This window comes from Fusarium redolens (assembly GCF_020744475.1).
Source record: "Fusarium redolens strain MPI-CAGE-AT-0023 chromosome Unknown BKA55scaffold_14, whole genome shotgun sequence".
NCBI lineage: Eukaryota > Fungi > Ascomycota > Sordariomycetes > Hypocreales > Nectriaceae > Fusarium > Fusarium redolens.
Window position 1 is genome coordinate 51,007 of NW_025763677.1, and position 25,211 is coordinate 76,217.

The window sequence follows — 25,211 nt, forward strand, 5'->3', positions numbered from 1 at the left end:
GCGAATAAATCCGAGGAGTAGCAATAAGACGAGAACCCGCTAGTCTATACAGCTCTTTAGCTCCTAGCACCTTGTGAAGGGTTAACAATTTAGGGCTTTACTTTCGATTAAGTGAAATTAGGTGCCACAAATTAGAAAAGCCCGGGATCGGGGGGAGGAGAAAGTTTGTACCCGTGTCCACCTTCTGGTATGAGGCTGGTCGGAATGTACCGGTGAATTAAGCTTCGTATTTATACCGATTCGCCGGTACCCGTTCTTTCACCTTGTCAGCAATTTGCAAGAATGTACAGCTGTCGCCCCGTCTCGGAACGGAGATTGGAAATTGAACAAGGGGTGACAGCCGTCTAAGCATTTGCAATACACCGACCGAGCCAAGGCGAATTTACCCAGTCGTTGTTAGTCGTAGGATATTCTTTTGATATAAAAGCGACTTGTCGAGCAGAAAGGGCCTTCATTTACCATCCGACCTTCTCGAACAATTCAAGAATGAAACGGTGACTTTGCTATGCAATGGCAGCAAATTTTCGTTGCGCTCTACTGCGCTCTTGGCACCGTAAGCGGGTTCAAGCATCACGTACATGACGCAAATTTCACCCCAGACGAAGTGCTCAGAGTCACCAGACATAATGTGACGATCGGGGGACTCAACAGATACACCACGTTGGTAAACGAAACTTCTCCGGGTCCTGAAGTGCGAATTATAGAGAATAGGGTCACGTAGATCCGAGTAGATAACGACATGAAGGATAACAATTTGACGATGGTACGAGACCATTACTCTCTCCCCCCAAAGAATGGAACGTCCCGAAAGATGAAAAGTAATCTTACTGATTTTTGCATGCAGCACTGGCACGGCCTTAGCCAGTCAGCATATCCCTTTTCAGACGGCATACCGCTTGCCAGCCAGTGGCCCATACCCCCGGGGCACTACTTCGACTACGAGCTCAGGACCGAAGTCGATACTGCGGGAACATATTTTTATCACTCACACATCGGGTTCCAAGCTAGCACGGCTGGCGGGCCCTTGATTGTGGAGGACCCCGGTGCAACATCATGCGATAGGAACCTGGAGCGCGTGTTCTTCCTCTCGGAGTACTGGCAGGAGACGGATCAGGAAGTGAAGGAACAAATGCAGGATACTCCTATAAGATGGCCCGGTAAGGCCAGAGGATTCCTCATCAACGGCAAGGGTATCGCTAGTAGTGGCGTTCTGCAACGAGCCTCTAAAACCCTCGAGGTGATTGAGGTAGAGCCCGCCAAGGCATATCGTCTAAGGTTTATCGGCGTAACTTCCCTCTTTATGGCGATGATTGGAGTTGAAAATCACACCCAATTCGATATTATAGCAGCGGATGGCCACTACATGCAGCCATATACCGTTGACCTTATCTAAATCGGCACCGGCCAACGTTATGATGCTGTTTTGCGCATGAAATCCTGCCAAGAACTGCATGAACTCGAAAAGCTTGACTACTATATTCAGGTAGAGAACCGGGATAGAATTGAGATAGTCTCCAGTTATGGCATTTTGCGATATAAGAATACCTGTAACCTCCCGTCTTAAAAGCGTTTACCGGAGCATTCTAACCTGTCCAAGTCTCTAATGATTCTACCTCCGACTATTAGCGGTTACCTCGACTATAACCTCCGGCCGCTCCGCCATACCAATCCTCCTACTATTAATGAGGTAACTCGCCGAGTTATTATCCACACCTAGCTGCTGGCATACCGTTACTACGCTTGGCAAGTCAACAATAACACCTAGACTGAGGATCAAGCCGATCCGGTACCTCATACCAGCTCTTCTCAACCATACCTCGTCGCGCTATACAATAATCAATCGCGATATCTCCCCGACTATGATGCCGCAGTTGCCAACGGTGGTCTCGATCCTAAGACAGGCACGTATCCAGCCAAGCTCGGAGAGGTTATAGAAATCGTCTTCTAGCAACTTGCGTCGCGTTTAGAGGATGGAACGCCTGGCGGTTAATTGGATACGTACCTGTGGCATGCGCATGGCGCTTATTATTGGGATATAGGAGGTGGTCCAGGCGCCTGGGATCCTGATGTAGTAGAGAAACGTCTTAATGGCATATACCCTGTACTTAGGGATACTACGCTCCTCTATAGGTACCAGGAAGGGGTTAAACCCAATAAGAAGGCTAGGTGGAGGGTTTGGAGACTTCGGATCAACGACCCGGGTGTTTAGATGGTGCACTGCCATACTTTGCAATATATGATACAGGGTATGCAGACTGTCTGGATTTATGGTGATATGAAGGATATTATGCATCTTAAGAGACCCGACGTTCAGGGTTACTTAAACTATGGCGGCGATATATACGGGAACGCCACATATGCGCCAATAGTGGTGTACTTTTATAAGCTTAGCTAGATTTCTTGCCAGACAGCCAAGTAGTAACATAATGGCTACAAAAATAGATATGGATTAATCTGATGTTTTAGAATTATAAGACGCTGTAACTAAAGTGTAGGTTATTAGAAATTTAAATCCCGGCTACCTATTAGTTAAAAGAAATGCCGGCAGATACTATAGGGGTAAAAGATTAGGCATTAATCACGATCGTAGTAATTAACTTGGTACACCGGGTTCCTCCTAGAAGCTTCTGTTATAGGGGGCCTAGCCATAACAGCAGATCTATAAACAGAAAATCTATATTAAACTCTATGAAAACAATACGGGGCTGGAAGCAAAGAACCAATCAGGCTGTTAAGCGCCCCGCTCTGTAACTGAAAGTAGAGCCGTGGCAGTTTCACTACATACCCTTTTTCAAGTGAAAGAGGAAAACAGGGGTAATGGCCTAATCAAGATGCGTAAAAGTCCTTTTTTACTTGAATCTGGAGCTGGAATAATGATGTAGAATGATTCTGCAATTGCGATTACGGCTCGCAGCGGCTCCCTGGTAGTCTTGTGGCGATTGCGATAGTGGTGCTCAACTTTGTCCGGTTCGGGCTTGATAGCTACGGAGCAGAGCAGAGCAGAGCAGAGCAGAGATAGGAGAACGTCGAGCCGGTCGCAGAGCAATATCATCATCTGCCCCAGCTATGCATCCTCTGGCCGCCCTGCGGAAGTTATAGATTATACTGGTAGAAAAAATGGATCAAGATTAGAAAATTGCAATGAGAATGACCAATCGTAGCTATACTTGTAAACCGCTTCTAAATACTTAAAAACTCTACTATTCCATAATCCAAAATTGCGCATTACTTCCCTTCACAAATCTCTGAAGGCTGACACGCCTCCACCCCTTTTGACCAGCTTGTTGGTCATAATGATTATACTGACTGCAGTGGCCTATAATATTTGAATAGTTAATGGTCAAAAACTCGCAGTAATTGTCGCTAAAACCATTCAGATTTAGAAGCTGAGGGATAGCCTTGCTTTGGTTCTTTAGCAGCTGTATTTTAGTCAGGTTTTAAAACTCCTTCCTAGTGCAGAAAGTTATTATCTCCTTAAGCTTGTCCCCCGTATACTGGTGCAGTAAGCTATTAATATTTAAGCTATATTAGGTTTATTTTAAGCTTTTTATAAGCTTTTAAAAAAATAGGTTTAAGGTATAAAGGTTAGGTAAAGTACTTACTATAATAAGGTTTAGCAGCATGTAAATCTTACACAATAGACTAAAAAGATCTATAATAACCTCTATGTTACTAGTAGTTATATTACTGCACATGCCTTATAACCTGCCATAACCCCCCTATAACCCCCTAGATTATAGTGGCTTACAGGCCAGCGTTATATTTATCCCCCCCTTCTTATATAGCGCGGCCTCGCGCTGTATTACAGGGCACTTCCCTACAGCCAAGCCAATTACATTGCTGTATTTCAGGGTGCCCCGGTCCCTCCATAGGCATAAATAGGCGATAATACAAGCGTGTAAACCCCTAAGACTTGCTGCAGCTATAAGGCATAAGGCGCCCTAAGCTAAGGAAGGCACGAGCCATAGCAGAGGTGTTGTAAGCCGATAGGGAATCGAACCCGTAACCTTGACCTAGTATAAGAGGTTATAATTATAATAAGGTTTAGTAGTATATAAATCTTATATAATAGACTAAAAAGATCTATAATAACCTCTATATTACCAGTAGTTATACTGCTGTATATGCCTTATAACCTGCCATAACCCCCCTATAACCCCCCAGATTACAGTAGCTTACAGGCCAGCATTACACTTACCTGTTAACTCATGCCGCGGGGCAGGGCGAGCTAACTAAGCAAGCTTAGTTAGGCCTAACATAGTAGGACGGTATAAAAGGGTAAGATAACCCCTTATAGCTAGTTATTATAAATTTTATTAATTTTATATATAATTTCTACTTAAATCTAAATACTAATTAGTAAAAAAAGTATTAATTTTATTTAAATATATTATATTATTAAATCCTAACCTTTAAGCTACTTAAATAGTTAATTTTTTTATATTAATAACTCTAAAAGGGCTTATTTTATAATACTTCTAATAGGCTAAAAAAGGCTCTCTCTCTTTATACTATTAAATAATAATATCCTAGCTTTAAAAAGTTATTTATTACTTAGATTATTAAGTAACTTAAAGATATAAATACCTTTAATTATAAGCTTATTATTTAGCTAAATATTAGCTAATTATAACTTCTTTTAAATAATAAAAATAAGGCTATTATATGCTTTAGTATTTAAATTTAAAAGTCTAATTTTCTAGCTTTTAAAGGCAAGAATATAAATATAGTTAATATTATAAAAAGCTATTATAATCTTGATATTAAGCTAATTAAGAAAATATAATATAAGCACTTTTATAATATTTATCTTAAGCTTAATACCTTAATATTAAAGGTAAAGAAAGTAATATATTATAAGTATAAAAAGGCTAGTATAAAGGAAATAAAGTAATAGTTTAAGTAGCTTAATAAGGTTATTATAAGATATAAAATTAGCACCTTGAAAATTTAAAATACTAATTAAACAAGTATTAAAGTTAAAATACTATAAAAGTAAATATAATACCTTATTATATATATTAAAAAAAGACTATAATAAAAGTATATTATAACAGTTAGGTCTAACTGTATTAAACTAAGCCATACTGGGTTTATTATTAGCAGATTGCATAGGGCATATAACTAAGCTTATTAAAGTATTATATCTCTTAATAGTAGATTTAATACATATTAGGCTTAATTAATATAAAGATATTTTATTAATAGCTAGTAAGCTTAAATTTATAAAAGTGCTAATAAGTATAATTTATATATTAAATATATCTTTAGGGAATTAATAAGGTTATTAAAGGATTAGTAATAATCTAAGTAAATTAATACTAATTATAATAAATTATCTCTAATTATAAAGTCTTAGCGCTAATTGTCTTTAGCAGGAGATATAGTAATTAGTAGAAAATATAAGGTATAACGTGTATGATAAGCGAGTGAGCCAGACAAGCAAGTGAGCCAAAAATCCCTCACCTTACAACATTATAATTCAATCAGCTATATCTCAACCAACAAATATGCCACAGTCCTCAAATGAAGCTAGAATCCTTCTTGCCCTTCAGGCCCTTCAAGATAACCCTAAACTTACAGTCCGACGGGCGGCAAATATCTACAATGTCAACCGTAGTACCTTAGGTCGCCGCCAGCATGGCATTCTTTCAACGCGTGATACTCCCACAAAGTCACGGAAACTATCTGATCAGGAAGAGCAGATAGTAGTCCAATTCATTTTAGACCTAGATTTGCGAGGTTTTCCCTCGCGACTATCATATGTGGAAGATATAGCTAATTCTATACTTGCCAACCGCAACGCGCCATACGTCGGCAAGCGCTGGGCTTATAACTTCGTCAAGCGACAACCAGAGCTAAAGACACGTCTATCTCGGAGGTATGACTATCAGAGAGCTAAATGCGAAGATCCGACTATTATTCGTGGCTGGTTTCGGCTTGTAGAGAATACAATCGCGAAATACGGTATCCGATCAGATGATATCTGGAACTTTGATGAGACCGGCTTTATGATGGGCGTAATTGAGCCCGGAACAGTCGTCACAAGCTCTTACAGGCAAGGAAGACCAAAGCAAGTACAGCCTGGAAACCGCGAATGGATTACTGTGATCGAGGGGATCAATGCGGACGGTCAATCGATCCCGCCGTTTATCATTGGTGCAGGCAAGGATCACCTTGCCAATTGGTACCAAGAATGCGACCTCCCCGGCGATTGGGTTATTGCATTGAGCGAAAATGGATGGACTAATAATAAGCTGGGTCTCGAGTGGCTAAAGCACTTTGATCGGGCTACAGCTAAGCGAACGAACAGTCGCTATCGCCTCTTGATCCTTGATGGTCACGAAAGTCACCACTCCGTCGAATTCGAGAAATATTGCAAAGAGAACAAGATTATCACGCTCTGTATGCCTGCTCATGCCTCTCATCTACTTCAGCCTCTTGACGTAGGGTGCTTTGGGCCGCTGAAAAAGGCATATGGTCGAGAAATAGAGCATCTGATCAGATGCAATATAACCTATATTAAGAAGACTGAGTTCTTTCCTGCCTTTTACGCCGCCCACCAAGCTGCTATTACAGAAAGCAATATCAAGGGAGGTTTCAGAGGAGCTGGGCTTGCTCCCTTTAACCCAGAAAATGTCATCTCGAAGCTTGATGTGCAGCTACGGACTCCGACGCCTCCCGTAGAGGTCATAATACCATCGACCCCTTGGACTGCAAGGACCCCAAAGACAGTGCTAGAGGCCCAATCGCATTCTAAGTATCTGCAAGGAAGGATCAGAAATCATAAGAGCAGCTCCCCTGAGTCAATAATTGAAGCCGTAAAGCATTTTGAGAAGGCAACAACTGTTCTTATGCATAAGATGGTCTTACTAGATGATAGGGTTCGACAACTTGAACAAGAGAATAAGACAGTAGGGCGACGCCGGAGGGGAAAAAGGACTAAGGTACAGAAAGAAGGGCCTTTAACTATAGGGGAAGCATTACAAGCAATTGATCAGATAGATATTGATGCGCAGCTAACAGCTGAATCCTCGAGAGGTGGTCGCGGAAGGTCACAAGGAGCAAAGGTTCGGCAGTGTAGTATTTGCGGAAAGACCGGGCATAATGCAAGGACCTGTCAGGAGGCAATTGAGGTCAATAGGGAATAGTATAACAATTAATTTTAATTGATCAGATAGATTGTGGTGTTTTTATTGCGAATTTAATTTGGAAGGTTAAGATATGTGGCTCACTCGCTTGTCTGGCTCACTCGCTTATCAAGCACGTTATATAATAAAACTATTAGAGTTATAATATAATCTCTCCCCTCCCTTAGGCCTTATCCCTAAGGCCTAGTTAATATATTTTCTATTAGTTATCTCTTAGTAAGTTTAATCTTAATCTTATAATCCCCTTAAGATATCTAACTGCATATCTAAGGCTAAGAAGACTTTTATTAAAAATTGCAATTCTCTCTATATCCTTATTGCAGTATTTGGGAATCCTATTATGCCTTATTTTAACTATATTTATTAGAAAATAAAGGATTTTTATATCCTTAACCTTATAAAGTCAAATTAGTATAATCCTTATATTAGATTTAGAATATCTTATAATAGTTATAGTCTTTCTGTAGTAGTAGGTATGTTTTTATTATAAGACTGTTTTATAGGTTTTGCTAATATGTTATTAGTTAAGAAGATTGTTAATAAGAAGTGTTATTTAAAGCGAGAGGAGGAGGCTATTAAGGAGGAACTAATTGGTCCTTAAGCAAAGTCTACTTATATTTATAATATAATAAATACTTAATTTGCTAAAATTACTTAATTAAGGTATTAGTATTATTAAGTTAAGGTAAAGGGTTTAGATATAATCTAATATAGTTTTAACTTTATAAATAAGCTTAAAAAGGCAGAGCAGGATAAGCAGGTTGCTTTTAAGAATGCTATAATTAATAGTTCTTTTTAGGACTAGTTTACTATTACTAAGTAGTTTAAGTAAGATTTAGTAGGTCTTAATGCCTTCTTTAATTCTTTAGCTTTTAGTAAAAATTCTTTAGGAGTTACTAGGTATTAGTAAGGTATTTTAGTAGTTTTTATGTATTTTTGTTTTTTAGGTAGTTTTTCTATTTAATTAAGTATATCCTTTATTTATAAATTATATTTATTTTCCTAATTACTTTTACTTTATAGATTTCTAGTCCTTAAACTTCTTATAGTTTATTACTAGTTTTAACTTATATTATATTAACTGCTAATTTAAGTAATAAAATATAAAAGATTAAATAAAGCTTAACTTTTAGTAATAAGACTAGTTTATAGTTATTTTTTAAGACTTTCTATAATACCTTATAAGGTTTAATAAATTTATAATTTAATTTATAACTTAGTTAATTTATTTTAATGTTTTTTATAGCTAGGTAGATTATATCTCCTTTTAAAAAGGTTAGTCCCTTTAACTGTTTTAGATTATAGTAGTTTTTTATATATTTTCTAATAAATTTAAGTTTTATTTTTATTTCTTTATATAAATTTTTAAAGTTATTACTTTTAAGTATAGTGGCTAGATTAATAGATTTTTCTTATTATATATTATAATATATATCTAGTATAAATCCGAAATTAGTATAAGCTAGTATAAGCTTTATACTTTTATTATATATAGTATTATAAGCAAGTTAGGCTATTAGTAGTTTCTTAACCTAATTATTTTATTTATAGTTAATATAATATTATAGGTATTATTTAAGTACTTAATTTATTTATTTAATTTATTTATTAACTTATAGTTAAAATGCAGTTATAAGTTAATAATTTAGTCCTAGTTATGCTATAAGTAATTGCTAAAAGATTATTATAAATATAAGTCCTCTATTAGAGAGAATTTCTCTAGGTAGGCTATATATACTAATAATATATCTATAAAAGATATAAAAGAGTTCTTTTATATCTATTACTTCTTTATAAGGTAAGTAATAGGAAAACTTAGTAAATTAATTAACTATAACTATAATACTATTATAAAAGATTCTAATTAAGGGTTCTTTTAATAAGGGTAATTTTATAATAAAGTTTATTATAATTAAGTCTTAAGGTTATTATACTATTAGAAGTAGTTATAGTTATCTATAAGGTTTATATCTTTATGCCTTTATTTATAGGCAGAGATTATATTATTAAATAACCTTTTTTACTATTCCTTTTATCCCTTTTATATTATATTTTTCTTATACTCTTTTTAGTATTTTTATAATGGCTTAGTGGCTATATAAGGGATATTTATATATATCCTATATTAGTTCTTCCTTAAACTTATCTAGAATGAATTATATATATAGGTTACTAAAGGTTATTTCTTATAGGTTATAAGGTTTTCTGGTTTTAGCTTCTTTAAATTATTCTTTAAATTTTATACTTTTCTATATTTAAATAATAGTTTTAGCTATTCTTATAATTATTTTAACTAGTTAGGTAAACTAATATTCTCCTTTTAGATTAATTTCTAAGAGTTGTTTTTTAGTTTTAATAGTTCTTATATTAAAGTTAAGTTATTAGCTAATAGTATCTATATATCTATTATCTATACCTTTATAATATATAATTATAAAATTAAATTTATATAGGTATTTAATATATCTTAATTATTATTAATTTAGCTTTTATATTATCATAAAGTTAGCTATATTCTTATAATTAGTAAATACCTTTACTAAATATTTACTTCTTTAAGATAGTATTTAAATTTCTTAAAGTAATTAATAATAATTAGGAATTCTTTATTATAAATAGGATAGTTAAGTTTTGCTTTATATATCTTATAAAAGTAAAAAGCAATAAGGTATAATATATTATTATTATCTTATTATCCTATTTATCCTCTTAAGGTAAAGTTAAAAGTATTAGTTTTAAGTTTAACTTATTGGTCTAGGTTAAATATTACTAAAACAGGTTTACTAGTAATGGCTTCCTTAAGCTATTTAAAAGCCCTTTATACTTAGTTACTTTATTAAAATTATTTATCTTTTTTAGTAATTTCTATAAGAAGGATAGTAACTTTACTAAAGCCCTTAATAAATTATTAATAATAGTTTGCAAATCTTAAGAAGGATTATATTTCCTTTATTAATATAAGGATTCTCTATTTAATAACTATAATAATTTTTTACTTATTTATTTTAATTTTATTATATGTAATTTTATATCTTAAGTAAGTTACTTAAGACTTATAAAAGTAACTTTTTATTAATTTAATAAGTATATTAGTATTTTATAATGCTTTTAAAACCTTATAGTGTGACGGTTGTGGCAAGCATTCCAGGGTAAGAGGTCTAAGCTTCGTTAGTGGGGGCCAGATAGATGTCTACGGTGACAAGGTATAAAAGGGTGACATCCCTTTAGGACTAAAGACTTTCCTCATGCTTTTAGAGAGGCTTCTTCAGACTTAATTCTTATTCTTTTTTTTTTCTTCGTATTTAATACCATTGAACTGATCGTTTGATTCTCTATCTTATGACGAAGACCCTGTCTTAATTGAACCTAACTGGCAGTCTACACTTAGCTTGCAGTTGAGAAGTGTTGGAAGATATCGTCTTGTGCAGTCTTTTCTTTGTTGTTGCTCTTCACCTTCAAAATAGATATATTATTTATGCTCTTTTTCTATATTAAAGAAGATAAGGATATTATCTAAGTAGTATATTATAAAGATATTAAGATGTTCTTAAAGTATATTTATAATTATATATTAAAATAATATAGGTATATTAGTTAATCTAAAAGGCATAACTAGATATTTAAATAATTTATATTTTATTTTAAAGGCAGTTTTCTATTTATTACCTTCTTTAATTTAAATAAGGTTATAAGCAGATTTAAGGTTAAGAGCTATAAATACCTTTTTACTAAATAGGCAGTCTTTAAGTTTAATAATAAGAGGTAAGGGTATTTGGTTTTTTTTTATAATTTTATTAAGTTATTTATAATCTATTATAAGTTATAGTTTATTTATATTAGGTTTTAGTATAAATATAATTAAATATTTAGCTAAGGATTTTAATAATTAAATATATCCTTTTTATAGTATATTATTTATTTATTCTTTAAGTATATTAAGCTTATCTCTAAATAAGTAATAAATAAGGAAGAATTTTAAATCCTTTCTATCTTTTAATATAATTTTAATATTATAGTTTATATATTAAGGTAATTTAGTATCTAGTTCCTCTTAAAACCGTTTCTTATAGATATAATACTTTAGTAATATATTCTTAAGTTAATTATTAAATTCCTTTAAGGTATTCTGTTTTATTTATTTAATATCTTAATCTAATTATCTAAATTAACCTTTAAGGATTACTATTATTCTTCTAATATATTTTCTTCTGCCTTTTTTATATATATATTATATTCCTATTAAAATAGGTAAATATTCTTTATGCCAGACTTTACTATCCTCTTTAGTTAAAGTTTAAGATCTTATATTATTATTTTCTAAATTAATTAACTTATTATTTAAAAGATACTCTTTATAGTTTATTTAGCTAGTTCTTTAATTAATATAGGGATTATAGTATTATAGCTATAGGTATTTAAATATTAAGTTAAAACTATTTATTAAGATAATATTAAAGTTAATTCTTTAGTTTTTTCTATTTATAAAGACCTTAAAGTAATTAATCTCTTTAATAACTTTTTTATTTTTATATTTATAGTTAGTTCCTTCTCTATTAGTAATAATATAGATTCTTCTTTTTTCCTTATATTTCTATAGTATTTAAAGCTTATTTACTATATTAGGGAAAATAATATTTATATCTGCTTTACTATCTATAAGTATATTAAGCTACTTGCCCTTAATTTATACTTTTAGTTATAAGTAGGTTTTTTAATTTTATTTTATTATTATTTATAAAGCTTTTTTTAGGAGTTTTAGCTCTTCTAGCTCTTTACTTATTTATTACTCTTTTATAAATAATATAGACCTTTTCCTTACTTACTTAAGTAATTTATATTATATTTATTATAAATATAGTTTAAGTTATCTAGGTATTTATTAGTATTAATAATTATTAGGTATTTTCTATAAGCTATTTTTCTTATTTTATAATCTAAAATAAGGTCTTTTTCTTTTTAATTAATAAGGGATTTTCCTTTTTCCCTTTTTATTATTATAAGTAAGTATTAAAGTTATTCTTTTTTAAATTATTTAAAGATATCTTTTAAGGATTCTTTTCTAAAGGGTTCTTCCTCCTATTAGGTTATATCTTAATATACTTTAATAATACCTTTATTAATAGCTTTATTTTCTTTTAAGTTAACTTTATTTTATACTTATTATCTCTATTATATAATATATTTAGAGTTCTAGATATATATTAAGGCTCTTTTATATATTTCTATATAAGCTTTAAGCCTAGCTATATAAAATCCTTTATATCTTTATATAACTTAATATCTTATTATATTAATAATTAAATATAGCTTTTATTTTTAATACTTTTTAATTTAAATTAAGAAGTAATTATTTATTACTTTATTTTATTAATAATATAAATAGTAATATTATATATTTAATACCTATAATATCTACTTATAGTTTAAGTAATATAAGTATCTTTATAGTTCCCTCTTTAGTTAAATATATTTTTCTAAGGTTATAAGATCTTTTATTACTTCCTTTATATAGGCCTAGATATAGATATTATTATCTTATTTTATAATTACTCTTTTTCTAGCATGTTCTGCATATTTCTAGTATTTATTATTTTTAAAATAGTTTTTAAGTTTATTATATTATAATATAATTTTAGCATTTTAAACTATTTATTTCTCTATATATTTAATTTTCTTAATATTAAGTTCTTTTTATATCTTAATTACTTTAATATAGCCTAAATCTTTATAATATTTATTAAGTTACCTTAATATAGTTTTAATAAGAATATTATTTATTATTAAGTAAGGGTTATATATAATTATTTTATCTTAAATCTTAAGGGGTATTCTTTTCTTTTTAAAGGTTTATATTAATACTTAGTTAATACCTTAATTAAATTCTTTAATACTTAGTTTATTATCTAGGTTAGGATTAACTTTTTTTCCTTTTCTAATTATAATTATAACCTTATTATATTTATTATTTTAATTTTTCTATATAGGTATTAGTTTCTATTATTTAATCCTTAGTTTTAAATTCTCTTTTTATTAAATACTTTATTTACTTCTATAGCCTTATTATTATTTATTTTTCTTTATTTAGTTTTTAGGATTTTTTATTTCCTTAATATATTTAAGTCTTTTCTTTTTAAGTATTTCTTTTTTAGTTTTCCTTTTCCTTATAAGGATTAGTATTTTATATCTTAAAATAAGTTATTATTTTAGTATTAAGTTAGGATAGTATTTTTTAAGGGTTTTTTCTTTATTAAGAAATAGGTTATATACTTTTAATAATCTTAAGGCTATAGTAAAATTAATACTAAATATATTATATCTATCCTTCCTATTTATATTAACTATTTTAATTACTAATTAGGGTTTATTATTCCTTCTTATAATATTAATATATTTCTTTCCTTTAGGTATTAATTTATATTTTTAATTAGTTTTAATAGGGTTTTTATATTTTAATTCTCTATATCCTTTCTTATTATAGTTTTAGTAAGTAAGTTTAAACTTATTTTATTTAATTTTTTTAATTTTTATTAGTCCTGCTTTAGTACTATAAGATATATTATTATTATATTTCTATCTTTAATTAGTATTATAATATGGTTTATTATCTTATTATTTATTATATTAAGAGTTTTAAGTTCTTTAAGTAAATTACTAATTATTAATTTTAACTGCTTAGTTAATATAGTTTATTAAGGTTTTAAATCTATCTTTTTTATATAATTTAGCTTATATTAGTTCTTTAAGTATATTAAAGAAAAATAATATAAGTATATCTTAATCTTAAGGTAGTTTAAATACTAATTAAAGGAATTTTACTTTAAGCTTAAATATAAATTAAGTTTACTTAAGTATTTTAATTTTTCTTTTAGCTTATTCTTTCTTATTAATAGTTCTAAATGCTTATTATAAGGCTTTTTTAAAAGCTAAGTAGTTAATATATAGTATATAGGTTTAGGGTTTAAGGGCTTTTAGGTCTCCTTTAATAGTCTAGTTTTTAAGAAGTAGCTAAAACTATTATATAGCAGTGCTTTTAAGGTATCTTAATATATACCTAGTTTTATTTACTTCCTCTATAAACTAAGTTAAATAGTAGGATATAAAGGCTTAATATTAAGTAAAGAATATAAAGAGTTTACTTAAAGTTCTATTAAATATCTTAAGTAAGTTAGGCTTAAGGATTTCTCTAGTATCCTTATTATAAATAATAATATTAAGAAGGTTATATATTTTCTAAAGTCTATTTTAGTTACTATTAGCCTGCTAGGCTTAAAGGATTATTACTATAGTAAGTATTTAATAAAGCTTTACTATTTTAATAGTTATATTAGTAATTTGCTATTAAAGTTAAATAATATTAAAGTTATTATTATTTTTAAATAAGTTATTATTATTTTCTCTTATATCCTAGTTAATAGGTAAATTATTATTAACTAGAGTTAGGGCAATATTAATAATAGCATTTTACTAAATAGGAGTAACTAGTATAGCTATTATATTTATATTACTTAGCCTTTATATAATACAGTCTAAATAAGAGCTATTAATATATAATAGTTAAGTCTAATTATATTAAATTAAGCTATATTAAGTTTATTATTAATAGATTATATAAGGCATATAACTAAGCTTATTAAAGTATTATATATCTTAATAGTAAATTTAATATATATTAGGCTTAATTAATATAAAGATATTTTATTAATAGCTAGTAAGCTTAAATCTATAAAAGTGCTAATAAGTAAACTCTATATATTAAATATATCTTTAGGTAATTAGTAAGGTTATTAAGGAATTAGTAATAATTTAGGTAGATTAATACTAATTATAGTAGATTATTTCTAATTATAAAGTCTTAGTGCTAATTGTCTTTAGTGGGAGATATAGTAATTAGTGGAAAATGTGGGGTATATATAATAAAACTATTAGGGTTATAATATATATTTCCTTAATAATTAATAAACTTATATTATAATTAATATAGGAAATACTATTAAAAAAACTACTTTATTATAGCTTATTTTTAAAGATTTTCTAATACTTAAAAAAGTAAATATAAAAGGGGATTTTAAGATATAGTTTATATACTTAAATATAATATTCTTAAATAATAATATAATACTTAAATAAGTAAGAAACTTTAACTAAAAGTTTTAAGAGAAATTTATAGTAATTTAATATTATTAGCTAGATTTTAAAATATAGTTTAAGTATAATAAGTATTTAAAAAGCTTTTTTAATACTATTACTTTATATAATAATCCTTTAAATATAAAAGGAAAGGCTAAAGAGGATTTTATATAGTAGTTATTTATTATTAACAGCTTTTTTAATTAGAGCTTTTTTGCCTTTTAGAAATATTATATAAAATTTAATATTCTTATTATTTACATTCTTTTTTATTTAACTTATATACTTTAATTAATAAATCTTAGTATTCTTTAATAATTAAAAGATATATTTTAAAAAAGGCTATAAAATACTTTATAAAAAGGAAATTTAAACTTTAATTACTATAACTTTATTAGCTTTTTTAAAGTATATATTAGTAAATTTAAAAATATCTAAAAAATAAAAGATTAATTATAAATAAAGTCTTATGCCTATTAAAAAAGTCCCTTAATAAGATTATAAAGGCTATTTTAAATATTATTAAAAAGGCCTAATTTAAAAAAAGAATTATTAAGAGATAAGTTAAAAAGAAGTATTTAAGGCCTTTAATATATATATATAAAGATATTATAATAGTTATAGCAAGCATTCTAGGGTAAGAGGTCTAAGCTAGTTAGTAGGGTTAAGTAGATATTTATAATAACTAATATAAAGGGATAAATTCCCCTAAGGTCTTTAATAAATATACTTTTTTATACTTTTATGTTTTTTTTTCCTTTTTATGCTTTTTTTATATATAATTTTATACTCTTTTCCTTTATATTTAATATTATTAAATTAATTATTTAATTCTTTATTTTATAATAAAGACCTTATTTTAATTAAACTTAACTAATAGTTTATACTTAGCTTATAATTAAGAAGTATTAATATATATTATTTTATATAGTCTTCTTTTTATTATTGCTTTTTACTTTTAAAGTATATATAAAAACTAGTTTAAGAAAGTTTAAATTTAAAGCTAAAAAAAAGGCTATAAGTATATATTATATATAAACTTTTATACTTTTAAAGTATTTATATTAGAAAATACCTAAGGTAAGGGGTGCTAAGATAAATCTAATAATAAGATAGAATACCTTGGGCATATTCTTATATTCCCTCTTAAATATACTACTATTTATAAAGTTAATCCTAAATAGGGCTATAACTAATTTCTTCTTGCCTCTTATTAGCTTATTTAAATATATAGCAGAATATACATTACTTTATAGTGCTCCTAATAAGGCTATTTAGATTATAACTATTAGGCTATCTAGGAGACTAATTATATACTTATCTTCTAGTAACCTCCTTTAGCCTTCTTATTACTATTATAGGAATACCTTTAATTATATTTTCTCTAGAGTATAGCAATATCGGCAAACTAGCTTACTTCTATTTAAACTAAGCTACTATCTATCCATTTATTACTATTTTATCTCTAGTATCTACTAATATTAGAGGCTATATAAAGAAAACCATAATAGTCATTATATACTTAATAGCTTACTGCATAGGTAATACTATCAGGCCATAGACCTTTCAAGCTATGAGCTGGAAGCCTGCAGAGTTCACGTTTATTGGCTATTATGCCATCTGCTTCCTTAATATAGTGAATTGACCAATGGGGAGAATTCCGACTTTAGATATTGTGTGTAGGAGCGGCGAGTTATATCGTATCAAAATTGACGAGGGATGTTGACTATGCGTTGAAGCTCTTGATCTCTGACTGAATGACTGAAGTTCTTCTGTTTTATACCTTCTTAGATCAGATTGTATTCGTCAGCTATTGTGAAGTTTTCCTTACGATCTGTTTCATCCAAGTTTTGACTCTTCTTGGTCATACAGCCCGTATGTCAGAGCGGCCTTGGTGAAACGATGTGATATATCGGCTGATTAGATAAGGACAACACTTGCGAATGAGCCATCAGGCCCAAAGTCAAGTCTTTACACTCTGCTCCAGACGATATGAGACAACAGCTGAAATGGTGATGCCTGTGGCTTTTCGAAGAGTATTGTTCTAGTAATAGAAACTGCCACGATAACTTTTCCCACCACATATTACAGCCTTCATTCGTATAGTCACGTGTAGTTTCAAGGCCAGAATTCTTCGTCTTTTCCGGGTCAAGCTCATTAATATCGTTGACGCACCTCCCCCCTGTCAGGTTTTGGCGCCAAAGGCCCCGACGATGCGATTCATACAAGCATTGCTTCTGTAAATATGCTAGTTAGTAGATTGCCTAACGACCAGTAATGGGAACAAGCCCGTAGAACAACTGAATAATCGAAATTACCCGCTGCACTTATCACCAATACTAACACCGTTGTTGCCAAGCATTGGACAGTAACTGCTCGGGTATCTTTATTATGCTAGGGTAAAGAATCAACCCTATAATATGCCCGGTCTAGCTGTACTGTGTTCTGACTGGTGTTTGCTTGTTTTTATGATATCTCAATGTTCCATGCTGTGCCCATATCCATCCCGATGTCCATTCATGATGTTATTTTTAGAACCGTATTAGTAAGTTATAGTGCATGCATTTCCATGCATGGTATTAATCCTATAAATGATGCTGCTCCTATTGATCTTGTTATTCCCATGTATAATATATCCAAAATTATAGTCACAACTCATGTGTCCAAGATCCAGGCCGCCGTCAGAGGTTCCGTCTCAGGTCCTCTATTGGTCTCTGCCTCTCGGCGGGTCTCTCTATCATCACTCTCATTTTTATCATTATTAGTAGCATGAGTGGTGGCCACGGCATGTTTTGTTCTCTGGCACTTTGCCTCCTCTGGCGAAAGTCTTCTTTTTGGGAGTCAGCACTACCCTGGGTCGCACTTATTGCTACTGCCTGCACTAAATCTACCACAGTTTTTGGTAGGACCTGCTTATTTGTGGTCATATGCCTAGTATAGCATATAAAGAACAAGCCTTTATTATCAAAGAGTCGGTATATACCTTTTTCTTGTTACTGTTGTTTATGGCTCTGGCTCGAGGGTCTCTAGATAATCGGGGCTAGCAGTCAGAGGCCTGTTTGATAAAAGCCTAGCCTCGACTAGGTGGAACATATAACTAGCGGCTTTGGTAGTTAACTAGGCTAAGGTATGTATATACATGAGTGATTTGAGAGACCTTGATGACATGCTCATGGCCATGTATATGGGGTTTATATATAAGTGCATATCTCGTATACAAGTTATGCATAAGATGCGCATAAGAGCGTGCCTTTTGAATTGCATTTCGTTTCTTATGGGCTAATGATTTAGCTCTTCATCAGATACCTCAATCTACCGGGCTATTCTAGTTTAATCAGAGCAACAGGAGCTAGACACGAGAAGTAGGTATAAAAGTGCTTGGTGCGAGGTGATAACTAGCACTGCCAGGACTTTTAGCACTGTATGCATTGGGTGGGAAACTAGGCACCTCTTGCTCATTGCATCTAGATTATTCTAGAGCTACTATAATGGCTTTTCTGAAGGGCTGCTACAGCGGAAGAAATAAGATGCGGAGGAGGTGCGTATACGCTGCGTAAGCCACACCAATACCACAGCCGATGATATTTAAAACAACAGTAGAAAAGCAATCATACTGATACAGTTAAAGATAAATAGATAAAAATGTTTGACCAGGGTAATTATGATATTGATCTGATCGGTACCAGCAAATGAACGCATATAATCTATGCATATGTACCCAAGTTATCTGGTGAGATCAGATAACCTCTACTCAACGTTATATCAAGTCGCTATTTACCTGGCGCAAGGCTATGAATGGCCAATAACTATCAGCACCTGCGTGATATTTCCTCTTTGCTTGATCAGAAATTAAACCTTTGGAAAGCTGAACTTTCGCTACCAAACACTGAGGGCTCGTTATGCGCGTGTGAATGGCATCAGTGCAAGCCCACTAAAGTTACAGATCGCCGCTGCAAGCCCACATCGCTTGCTCTGACTCTCAAAAGGTTTAAAAATTGCTCTCATAGTTATCTTCTGGGCATACTATGACCGTCTCGCCTGTCAGGGTGTGCCCAGACTTTTGTTGCCATAAACCAGAAGTTTAACATAGGGTAAAATTATAAAGGATAAGATCTAGGTATGTAATAGCGACTTAAAAGCCCTTCCACGTATTAGTTAACAAATTCTTGTTCCATATTACTATAATATCTAACTTGCAGGTTACAAACTTAACCGTCGATTCCAGATTACCTGATCAAGGCACTTTTAAAACATCTATTATATGCTACTATCAGAGAATCAGCGCACCGTATGATAGCTTTCTTTCGGCCCTTACACAAAACATCCCCTTCCGAGTTCTTACAATGTTAGTTACCTTCAGCTTTAATACATCTCCATAGTCGTGGCGAGCTGGACCACATTCTTCTCGCTGATGCTGATAAGCCGGTATGTCCACTACATCCGAAAAGTTCAGGACCTCCCAAGGCCCCCCACACAGCAGGGAGGGCTTAAGTCTTCTAGGGCATTAATATCTAGAACTTGTTGGGAAGAAGCAAGCAATTATAAGTCGCTGCTATTATTCACAGAACGAGGGATCAAGCGTAACGAGACGGGCGTTTCGAAGGGCGCGCTGCTTAACAACAAAACGTTGTGTGTTAGGTAGGCTTGGTAAGGGTACTCTAACCACGACGGCAGAATATATGAACTGGCCATTGATTTCCTTGTGCATGAGATCGTTCGCTTCTGAGTCCCTGATGTGCCATACATCCTTTAACACTCTCCGCCCTGTTTGGGACGAGGATAGTTTTTAGCTCTACTAATATTGACGCTTGATGGAGTGTTGTGGCAGCCTATTGTATTCCCAGTAGCTGCCCTAGGATTCTGATTAGTACATTGGTTGATGATTTGTTACTCTTCAGTGTTTCTTGTAGTAGTGTCTGATCATATGAGGATAAACGGAAACAATCGGGCATCACAACTTCATATAACTCATCTTCTGACATCTTCATGGCCATCTAATACCAGTTCCGTCTATCACTAGATATTACCGGTAAACACTGAGCTAATTCATCTAGTTAATGAGTCGTTTGAGATTGTCTCTCAAAGCGTCCTCGCCTTCGTCCCATCCAGGCTCTAGTTTATCGCCGAAGTTAGCCCCGTAGCGGTTATGCTCGTCAAATAATGCTGCCGTCCCAAGCATCTGGTACGCTGGGGAATTGATTCGGTCTTTAACCCCCTTAACTGTGTCCTGTTCCCAAAGTACCCTGGCCTTGTCGACAAACCCATCTAGAGGGATGTCAATGACTTTCCAACCTCCGCCACACGACTCCTTGATTATGGCTGCCAGCTGATTGGTCGATACAGTATGGCTTGCAAAATATGCAGGCTTATTGTGGAACCGAGCAGGGTCGTTCAGCACCGCTACAACAGCGTCTCCCGTGAGCGCAAGACGGCTCATGCTGTACTTCTGATCCCCCGATCCAAATCTGGTGATAGTACGAGCCTTTTGATCAATCCAGAATTTACCGGTTTTGATTCCCCAGTCAAACCACCCACCCACAATGACGGCCGTCCATGCAAGCGTGCCGTTTGAACCAGATACAAGCTCCTCGAGCTTCTGCTGAGCCTGTCTCTTAGGCTCAAAGATCTGGAGCTCATCCGCATGGGGATTAAACGTATCGGAGCTGAAATCTGGCGTGATCAAGTGAGATACGCCCGCTGCTAGCGCAGCCAGGACGATTGTCTCCTGGTGAGCAGCGCCCGCAGGGTTGAATGCTTCGACAACAGCATGCTGACCCTGGAGCGCAGTAGTCATTGCGGGTAGGTCACCATAGAGGGCCTTTTTGACAGTTATGCCCGTGTGCACATGTTGGCTTGCTCCTGGGCGTGCGACGATTGTAACCTCGAATTCAGCTTGTAGCAGGGCTGGGACGATGACCTGGCCCAAGTTGCCCGAGGCCTATCAGAAAGTCTTGTTAGTAGGCGCCATATCATGTTCCCTTATATATAGGACTTACGCCGAGGATGGCAACTTTCTTGATGACAGACATTGCAACTTGGCTTGGAAACTGGAATCCTGATTGTACCTTTGGCCAAGGCGGCTACACATCCCAATATATACGCGTGTACAAAGCTAAACCTTCTTAGCCTACCATGCCCTTGTTGCATCTCAACAGTTAGCTTTGGTATGGACCAGATGTTTACTGACAAGAGTAAATGCTGTATCGGCCGCTCCCCTGCGCACTCAAATAACAACTTAGTCATCAGACTCGGCCCCATTCCTTTTTACGGATTCCATTCGAAAGATGGCTCTATCAGCATTGACAACAGGCTAGACTGCCGCTAACAGCCGACTAAGTTACTGTAAGCCATGCATCGGCCTCTCCCCTGCACACTCCATCTTAAGTCGCTCATTAGTGGGGCTGCTGACCTTGTTCTTCAGCCTTTCATTTGTAAGCCCGGCTCCATCGGCATCTCAAAGAACTAGACGGGGGGGCGAAAAACGTTGACCGATGCATGATTGTGAGGAGAAGAAGGTCAATTGGAAACCTGCAACGGCCGATGTATATGGTGTGAAATCAATCAGACATCGCCATGGCAGCTTCTATCCAGGTATCGGTGAAAGCATCCAATGTCTGCTTGTCCTGCCGGGTCCGGAAACAAAAATGCGATCGGGCTCTCCCGAAATGCTCTCGATGTGCTGCGTAAGCTTTCTACCATGAATTCTTAGGCTCAAGGCTCGACGGCGATTTTTCTAATGACATAACAACAGGAAGTTAAAACACTGCGATTATACCGTACACACCAACCTCTCATGCCATGCATACAACGACCAGCCCGTTGAGGCTCTCATACAGCGTCGTCCTTCTGGATATGACCTGTCTTGGCGAAGCTCAGCCGGTTTGCTTCAGGCGGTATATGAAATTCAACAGTCCAGCTTCATAAATCTAGTATATCGCATTTTAGACCTTACCGGAGTCACCGTTCCTCACCTTATTCAGGACTACTTCGTCAAAATCCATCCATGGTTTCCAGTGCTCGGAAGGAACTTATTACAGGAAAGTTGTTCCACCTTGTCTATAGGTTCGAAACCGTCGTCACTGTTACGTCTTCTGGCCATCCTTCTCGTTACTCGTCACCCCTGTGGTCCAGAAGAACATCCCACTACAAGCGTGTTATACACGACTCTCAAACAACTTGTGGTGACTTCAAGGCCGGTTGCAGATTCGTGCTGTGATCTTCTCCAATGCAATCTCCTGATTGCCCTATATGAGTACGGGCAAGGATTGACCAACGAGGCATTTCTGACACTAGGCTCGAGCGTCGCACTGCAGAAGTTGGCCTCTTCTTTCATGAGACAGATAAGGTCCAGTGAGGCATATATCCCAGATATTAGTCACTACGAAAATATAATCTTGATACTGGACAGGTAGTATAATCATACGCCCTACAACATATTTTAACTAACAAGATGTTAGGACGATATCTTGGTCTGGCTTGGACCACCCAACTCCCCTCAATTGCTATCCACAAGAATCCACTGATGAGGGCTTCCAATTTGATTTACCCTCTCTAAACAGGACTTTGTCAATGTCTTTGGATGACACACTCAAAAGGCTTCAGTTGACTTGCCAAGTTGCATTGACAACTGGGCAAGCATTTCAGTACCTCTATGAAGTCAAAGACGGCAACAATTTATCAACCGAACTTGATGTTCACGTCCGCAGGGTAGAAAATATGGTAGCGGCCTTGATGAGAGAGAAGCAGAGTCATTCATGGATGTTTTGCGACGGCATTGCCATGGGTTTGAGGTAAGGATCTTCTTAGGACTTTTCTATCCCTAGCACAGACTTATTTTTTGTTTATACATATAAGCTGCCTTCTAGCTCTTCACCAGACTGTGGTCAAGCAGGCAAACGCCCCCTTGGGCTCTCAGGAGCACTTGGCTCTGCGGTCATCACAGCGCATGGCTTGGGAGATATGCAAAGTTTCCATGGAAATGATCAATCCGTCCAGTGTGTCGCAATTGTCATTTGTTGGGATGTGCTATGTCTTTCGAGCTGCTGTAGTCCTATCGGACTCGTTAGGGCTTGATGTGGTAGTGGAAGACTTGGAGGAATTATTGCCAACACTTCGCTGCTTCAGCGAGAGATGGGCTGTTGGAGGTATCTATTTCTAATTACTAAGATGACTTTAGGAAAGGTGAAGCTAATCAGATGAATAGTTGAATATCTAAGGCATATTGAATTGTCTGGTAAATAGTTAATGAAATAAGATATCTCTACGCCCTACCTTTAAAGGCGATATTTAGAAGTATCTATTAAATCTATTAATATGGTTTAATATGTGTTAACTTTATCGTACCTTAATAAAAGCTGTTATCAATCTCATCATAGAGTCACTGAGTTAGAAATAATAATAATATAGTTCAATTCAAAACTTGAATTTCAGAATATTTCTGAGGTACTATATTTTAGCTTAAGGTTCTGGGGTATCGGCGAAAGGAATACCACCAGTACCTCTAGCACTCTTAACATCCGCTGCATCCACCAGGTCTCTTAGCTTCTTGAGATCCTCCGGAGACAAGTCGACATTCAGGGCAGCCGTGTTATCCTCCAAGTACTTGATGTTATTCGTTTAGAGCCAGCTGACCTGGCGTGATTCCCTTCTCCATCGCTATCCTCTGGAAGTCGTCAACGAGCGTCAGATTCTTGGCGAAATTATCGCCTTGATACCGCGGGATCAGACGACGAAAATCATCTTTGTCAAAATCATCTATCGACGTGTACTTTCCTGTCATTATGCTACGTCTAAGCGGAGAGTACGCTACAATGGCGACACCTAGCTCACGCGCAGTTTGCGGAAGGTGAGCTCCGGGAGCTCCCTCAATATCCAGAGTCCATGGGTTATGCTCAACCTGCACTGCGTGAATCGGGTGAACTGCGTATGCCCTGCTCAGTGACTGAGAGGAACATTCCGAGATACCGATGTACTTGATCTTGCCCTCACTTTTACCAAAAGATTAATAACCAAAGGCCACTTGAGAAGCATGTCATTTTATCGCTTACTTTTTCAACTTGACCAGTTCTTCGATGGTCCTCTCGATTAGTTCATTTTCGAGATCTAGGTGTGCAGTTGCGTCGTGCAGGGACACGGTCCCGTCGACGACGTAAGGTGGTGTCAGACATTACGTGTATTCGGTCCATTGATGCAGGTTGGTGTATTCATCTTGCGTTGTGTGTAAAATCTGCCCCTTGAAGGCTTTACTGTTAATCTTAGTATCCCTGCTTCGACGTGATACCCCAGCACTGTTCAACACTTACGGTGAGCCAAGCGGTAACATACAGCATAAAATAATCAGTATAAAATGCGATAACATAGGCCCTAATTCTCTTTCGAATAATATGCAGGATCTAATATAAGTCAGGAAATTACTTATTAGTTCGACTTCATATACGATATATAGATACACTTTCACCGTTTGATCGAGTTCGCTCTCGACAAACACGTCTTCAACACCACGTAAAAATGTTGCCAACAATAGAGAATACCATGAACAACTTTAGAATAGTCTGAAACTGCAACAGTACCCATCCTTTAATTACCTGCCTCCACGGATCAGGTGACTCCTGCGCCTCTTGGGAGCCCTTGGCAGACTTGCTAAGTACACAAAAGATATAACAAACCCTCTCTGCCGACTTATAAAATTGTTAGATACCGATCCTAGCGCCATGGCCATGCCCAGGATGGAGAACGAAACAGTCTTTTTTTCAGTTTGCCGTTACCTGAGCAACCCATAATCTGAACTTCATTCGAATTGTTCGGAACATTATGTTTCTCAACAGCGTGGCTCGTCTATAAGACTGTCGGTCTGTTTGGTTTCGTAGCACTAATTCAGAGTTTGTGGTTGCCAATATGAGAGACTCCGAAGACATGAACAGCTTAACATACCCT

General features: G+C 33.9%; 5 protein-coding genes across 5 annotated transcripts; 2 read left to right on the forward strand and 3 right to left on the reverse strand.

Annotated features, from left to right (window-relative positions):
* Nucleotides 1-505: 505 nt before the first annotated feature.
* Nucleotides 506-2,395, forward strand: BKA55DRAFT_596556 (Cupredoxin; the record flags this gene model as incomplete). Its single annotated transcript, XM_046195964.1, has 8 exons — nucleotides 506-712; nucleotides 746-763; nucleotides 845-1,378; nucleotides 1,568-1,699; nucleotides 1,766-1,939; nucleotides 1,970-1,985; nucleotides 2,040-2,203; nucleotides 2,246-2,395. 8 exons carry the CDS (start codon nucleotides 506-508, stop codon nucleotides 2,393-2,395), a joined length of 1,395 nt encoding a protein of 464 aa, XP_046045692.1.
* A 179-nt stretch (nucleotides 2,396-2,574) lies between these two features.
* On the reverse strand, nucleotides 2,575-3,052 carry BKA55DRAFT_542500 (uncharacterized protein; the record flags this gene model as incomplete). Its single annotated transcript, XM_046190489.1, has 3 exons — nucleotides 2,575-2,659; nucleotides 2,786-2,822; nucleotides 2,854-3,052. The coding sequence occupies 3 exons, from the start codon at nucleotides 3,050-3,052 to the stop codon at nucleotides 2,575-2,577; spliced, it is 321 nt and encodes a 106-aa protein (XP_046045693.1).
* A 17,276-nt stretch (nucleotides 3,053-20,328) lies between these two features.
* BKA55DRAFT_741011 (uncharacterized protein) lies at nucleotides 20,329-21,495 on the reverse strand (the record flags this gene model as incomplete). The annotated part of the gene is made up of 2 exons (XM_046201458.1): nucleotides 21,275-21,495; nucleotides 20,329-21,216 (listed from the first exon to the last, which is right to left on the reverse strand). The coding sequence occupies exons 1-2, from the start codon at nucleotides 21,305-21,307 to the stop codon at nucleotides 20,329-20,331; spliced, it is 921 nt and encodes a 306-aa protein (XP_046045694.1). The 5' UTR covers nucleotides 21,308-21,495.
* Nucleotides 21,496-21,733: 238 nt separating this feature from the next.
* Nucleotides 21,734-23,696, forward strand: BKA55DRAFT_576731 (uncharacterized protein). Its single transcript, XM_046193507.1, has 5 exons — nucleotides 21,734-21,961; nucleotides 22,030-22,686; nucleotides 22,736-23,068; nucleotides 23,133-23,422; nucleotides 23,482-23,696. The coding sequence occupies exons 1-5, from the start codon at nucleotides 21,852-21,854 to the stop codon at nucleotides 23,517-23,519; spliced, it is 1,428 nt and encodes a 475-aa protein (XP_046045695.1). The 5' UTR covers nucleotides 21,734-21,851; the 3' UTR covers nucleotides 23,520-23,696.
* A 190-nt stretch (nucleotides 23,697-23,886) lies between these two features.
* On the reverse strand, nucleotides 23,887-24,485 carry BKA55DRAFT_693449 (NADP-dependent oxidoreductase domain-containing protein; the record flags this gene model as incomplete). The annotated part of the gene is made up of 3 exons (XM_046199918.1): nucleotides 23,887-24,265; nucleotides 24,326-24,380; nucleotides 24,449-24,485. The coding sequence occupies 3 exons, from the start codon at nucleotides 24,483-24,485 to the stop codon at nucleotides 23,887-23,889; spliced, it is 471 nt and encodes a 156-aa protein (XP_046045696.1).
* Nucleotides 24,486-25,211: the final 726 nt, after the last annotated feature.

What these genes read in the sequence shown, in the direction of transcription:
- BKA55DRAFT_576731 (XM_046193507.1), top strand. Translation starts at nt 21,852, where the DNA reads ATGGCAGCTTCTATCCAGGTATCGGTGAAAGCATCCAATGTCTGCTTG. An exon ending in ATAATCTTGATACTGGACAG is followed by an intron (nt 22,687 to 22,735) that starts GTAGTATAATCA and finishes ACAAGATGTTAG; the next exon opens with GACGATATCTTGGTCTGGCT. An exon ending in GGCATTGCCATGGGTTTGAG is followed by an intron (nt 23,069 to 23,132) that starts GTAAGGATCTTC and finishes TATACATATAAG; the next exon opens with CTGCCTTCTAGCTCTTCACC.